The 5,167-nt window shown below is 49.5% G+C and overlaps 1 protein-coding gene across 1 annotated transcript; it reads right to left on the reverse strand.

The window, feature by feature from the left end:
* Positions 1–844: 844 nt before the first annotated feature.
* On the reverse strand, positions 845–4,055 carry c19h1orf216 (chromosome 19 C1orf216 homolog). The gene is made up of 2 exons (XM_083646410.1): positions 4,002–4,055; positions 845–2,773 (listed from the first exon to the last, which is right to left on the reverse strand). The coding sequence occupies exon 2, from the start codon at positions 2,749–2,751 to the stop codon at positions 1,609–1,611; it is 1,143 nt and encodes a 380-aa protein (XP_083502536.1). The 5' UTR covers positions 2,752–2,773; positions 4,002–4,055; the 3' UTR covers positions 845–1,608.
* Between the last annotated feature and the right edge of the window lie 1,112 nt (positions 4,056–5,167).

Genomic DNA, 5,167 nt, shown 5'->3' on the forward strand with positions numbered 1-5,167 from the left:
GGAAATTGACTTACATTCATTTACAGTGATTGCCTAACCTGAAGATGCTGCCTACTGTAGCTATAACCCTAAACCCTAAACTTAACCTATCCCCAATTCTAATGCATGGGCCCCAGGTGGATAGACTTGCAGTTTTTGGCTCCCACAGGGAGAGAAAACAAGGACACGCACGCACGCACACACACACACACACACACACACACACACACACACACACACACACACACACACACACACACACACACACACACACACACACACACACACACACACATACACACACACACACACGGGGAGAGGGGAGATGTTGTGGGAGTGCCCGAGGCAGCAGCCATGCCCATAAAGATTGAGGCTTGTTCCTCACACGGCTATCACACTCCGTGCAGAACACACACTCCCTTGGCCCGTGTGATGAGCCAATACAAAACCAACTTTGTTCAGCTGACAAAGAGGCGGTTGTTAACGGAAAGGTCATCCGCCAGCGGCTAGGATACATGTTCTCAACAACTCATCTATAGAAGATTAAAACGGCACTGTGTCGGGCCCCTATCTGCTCTGAGAGGAGCGCTCTGATAAAACCCCCTCCTTCAAGGAGGCATCATCATCCAGCTCCGTGGACTATATTTCAAATCATCTATTTCTGATGGGAGGAGATACTGTAAACCAATACTGCAAAAGAACTACATTATATGATTATGAAATAGCTTCCTTTGACACAATGGCAGGCCTATCTCTTCTCAGTCATTAGATCATTGATGGAGTTATAGGTCATGAACAAAAAGGGACACATGTCCATTTCCAGATATTCATATGGTCATTTTATTCATTATTATATCCTCTTTTATCATAAACATATAATTAGCCACATATATCATTTCAGGGTATAAACCATTTCTAAAAGTTCATCTTATCTGTTTTGGCTAGTATTTTCTTTACTCACAGGTCAACAAAGAACAAGAGTGCACACATACACACATACATATATATATATATTTTTTTTTATATAAACATAATTAAACTCATGATAAACTTTTCTTCTCATTGCTTTAATCATAATACATCCTATATGTCACATATTGCAATACATTGTTTGGTGTAGATGCAGGGAGTTTGTCCTCTTGACTTGAAGATGACTTGAATACATTTATTTGAGGTCTGGGTGGGACATAAACGGGGATGTGGGGGGGGGGGGGGCTGCGATTCTCAACTGTTTTCATATCAAGGACCTCTAATTTAGTTTACATTAGGACCACAGATCTCCATTTGATCAGATGTTGTCTCTCTGACCCAAATCTGAGAAGGTTTTTAATGTTAGATCTGATTTTGTCCAGAATTCCATGACTATCTGTGACTCCCTCGCGGTCGTCCCCGGGCCCCATGTCGGGAACCACTGAGTTACGGCATCATTACCATCAGCAACATCAGGGTCAAAGGTCAAAGGTCATGGGTGTCAGGATGACTGGAGATCGTCTTATGTTCAGGGGGTGAAAGTCTTTAGGATGCAAGCAAACAGCACAGTATCATGTTCAACAGCCCTAAAAACGCCTGTCGAGTTCCCATTCAGGCCCTGTCTGTTCACCACGTCCTGTTTCGACGCCTCCCCTCCCTCTACGATTGGCTGACGGTGGTGGCGGCGGGCGTGGCCGCGGCGGCGCCCATGCGCAGCAGCTCCTTCCTGTGCGTGAGGATGACGTCGAAGCTGGACTGCAGGCGGTTCTGCTGCTCCTGCACGCGGCCCTGCAGCGTGCGCACCCAGCGGATCAGCGCCAGCCGGCGGTACATGGTCAGCTGCACCTGGTGCTTCTCCATCTCCTGCGCCTTGAAGCGCTCGCGGTCCCGCAGCGTCCACACGGCATCCGCCAGCTCCGGTAGCTCGCCCTCCGAGTCCGACGACTGGTATTGATCGTCTTCGTCCTCCTCCTCCTCCTCTTCCTCCAGGAGGCTGTTTGTCATCTTGCGGCTGAAGCAACTCCGCCTGGCGGTCGGTTCTCTGTTGCCGCAGCCGTCCCACTTCCTGGTTGGCTCAGTGTCCGCGGTGCCCTGGTGCTGGGACTTGGGTTCCCCGACCCCGATGCGGTCCCAGCCTCCCATCAGCACCCCCTCTCCCCCGCTCTCTATGTTGATGGAGGACATACTGCCAGAGGGGTAGCTGAACTCGAACTCTGAGTCGCTGTCCCCCCACTCGTCACCGTCCTCCAGCCCGTCCTCTTCCTCCTCCTCTTCCTCGCCTCCTCTGAAATCCAAGCTGCCCTTCCTCCTGTGCAGCGCCCCCTCTCTCATCGTCTCCCTGTCCTTGACGTCATTTCGGGCGATCGTCGTCGCAGACCCCTGCCTCGTCTCCTCCTCCTCCATCTTGCCTTCCTCGGCGCCGTCGGGTGGCACCCGGCCGTACCCGTCGTCCCCGCTCTCGACCTCGGCCAGGGGCTCCAGCGTGCTCCAGCAGGGCAGGCGTGAGCGGGGCGACAGGATGCCCGGCGGGTGGTGGAACCCGGATGACGACGACGAGGAGGTCGGGGGGTCGCGGCCCAGCGGGCCCAGGTTGCGGGGACGCACCTGGTTCCGGTTGTCGTCTCCTCCTCGTCCGTTCCCGGGCGTGGTGGGGGTGACGCCCTTGCCATCCTTGCCGGGCAGGAAGTTGAAGTTGCCGTCCTTGTCGGCCGGCCTGTTGCGCAGCGACTGGGAGGAGGCGTCGGCGGTGCCTCCCTGCCTGCCGTAGGCCGAGTTGACGGGCCGGTCCTGATGGTGGAGCATCGCTGCCCTGGACTGAGACTCACTGAATCAAACAAAGGAGACAAAGAGCAAAGTGTTACGGAAATAAAAGTAATCAAAGACGGGTATAATTGGAGATGAGTCAAAACTGATCATAAAACTGAGAAAATGATGAAAATGTAAATTCTTTAACTGGAATGAATTTAAACAAAGAGGCAAGAGAAGTAGAATCAATGAGGTCAAGGTCAACAATCCACCTATATGACAAACTCATTTCCAGTGATGTGTAAACATGTTTGATATCACCAAAGTGCCCCGTTATAATGTCTGTAACTACGGGCTGGTCTGCGCACTCCAGTTCGATTAGCATCAAATTATTTACACGTCTCCTTATTAGAATGGAAATTTCTCTAATCCTGACTTCGGGGTGCTGTCAATCAATCCCATCTCCTCCTCCTCCTCCTCTATGCATGCGCGGGCACGTGGTGCTGAAGGACAGCGACCAAGAGAGAGAGAGGGGGGGGGGGGGGGGGGGGGGCTCGGCTCGGGAGCGCGCATGAACCGAACAGCTTGATGATCATCACGAGGAGACAAAAAATAGTATTATCCATGTGATGTCCATGTGTATCCATTAGCTCATCTGATGATTAGCCACGTCTAAAAGGCTATATCATAATCGACTGTTTTAGGGAAAGTCTGTAGGAAATGACGAGGCGCGGCTATGAGTCTATAGCTCCTTTTCCTATGCAACATTATCCTGATGCCCTTTAACGCTATTATGAAAAGAGGCAAAATACCACAGCAGCAGTCCCGGTGTTGAGTGGATGTTCATATTATTTAAAAATCTGTGCCTGCTGCTGCCTGCTTTGCACGGACGACGACAGAAAACATGAAAAACGCGAGAAATGGCGCTCGGCCGCATATTTAGACTACCGCTCTGTAAACAACCAGAAGGATAAAAAATAAATAAGAATGGACAAAAATCACGTAGCCTTATAACGCGTGTATAGAGGACAACAACGGGCGATTAAAATAACGAGAGATAGCAGAAATAGATAGATTGAAAAAAAAAAATGATTCATCTCCATTGCGCGTTATGTAACGGTCTGGTCCAGCAGCGGCGCTCACCCCATATCAGTGCCGTCTCCTCTCTGATCCCCCTCAGTTAAAAACAACCTTCCTTTATTTGTTACATAAATCCAAAGAGTTGACAACAAGAGACGCCTGTGTGTATGTGTGTGTGTGAATCCCCGTCTTATTTGCATGGAGGGGCCTGGTTATATTGGTCTTACCTTCACGGGTTATAGCTGTTCCGTGGTGAAGCTGTGACTGCGCCCTCCCTGTTTCCCCCTCCTCCTCCTCCGACCCTCCTATCTGATGTTTATCTTCCTCTCTGCCTCCCCCCTCCTCCTCCTCCTCCTCCTCCTCCTCCTCCTCCTCCTCCTCCCTCCCTTCCATCCACTCTCCCCCCGCTGCTCTGTCTGGGAGAATGGACTGACTAACCCTTTCCTGAACTGGGCTGGGACCAGGACAAAAGCTATATATGGACAAAGGGGGGAAACAGGCTTGGGAATGAAACTGGACTCACTCAGTCACAGCAGGAGTCATGACTCACTCAGTCACAGCAGGAGTCATGACCATCAATGGCCATCCTATCCTACTACACCCTGGGATTCCATATATAGCCTCTAACAGCATTGTTCTGAAACGAATGAATTGACCCTGGCCTATATGGCACAAGAGTCATGGCATGATGTAAGTCCTGTGTGCTCATTGGTTCACAGAAATATCATGGTGATATTCCTATAATAAGGAAATAGTGTTTCCGTGTTACACAATAGTGAGTTAGTAGTGAACTTATTAGGCAAACTAGCAGAGTGGTTCTCAACGTGGGGTCTGGGGACCACCAAGGGTCATTGAGGGGGGGGGGGGGGGGGGTGGCGTCAGCAATCATGGTGAATGATTAAACATCACCATTATTTTAAAACCTTCAGAAAATGTAGAAGGATGATTGTTTTGATCATAATTTCACTGTTTGATAGTCTTGGAATTCCAAAAACATCAAACAATAAAAATATTCTCAGATTTGGCTCCAATAAGAGACAAACATCTCATCAATGAGGTATACGTGTAGCCTACCTAATGTGGGCTGAATTGGTGCTTGATCTGAAAGAGGTTAGGGTTAGGTTTAAGGACTTTAGCGTTTCACAATAGTGAGTTACTAGAGTGAACTTATTCTCCACCCTAAACACTTTAAACACTGTTGGAGAAACAGCTATTGGCGATGTACCTTGCATTACTGACTGGGCTCATTTCGATGACTTTGTGTGGTGAATTTTTCTGAGTCCGTAGCCTGGTAAAAGCATCCTGAACACAAACTCGCTCCACAGAATAGTCTGGACTTCCACCCAACGATTTCCAGGAATTAGAATGTAACCGGGCCAATCAGGGATGACTT

The sequence above is a fragment of the Poromitra crassiceps genome (genome assembly GCF_964638095.1).
Source record: "Poromitra crassiceps genome assembly, chromosome: 11".
Lineage (NCBI taxonomy): Eukaryota > Metazoa > Chordata > Actinopteri > Beryciformes > Melamphaidae > Poromitra > Poromitra crassiceps.

Bases quoted from the DNA above. Each gene is read 5' to 3' on its own strand.
- c19h1orf216 (XM_083646410.1), bottom strand. From the start codon at position 2,751: ATGCTCCACCATCAGGACCGGCCCGTCAACTCGGCCTACGGCAGGCAG.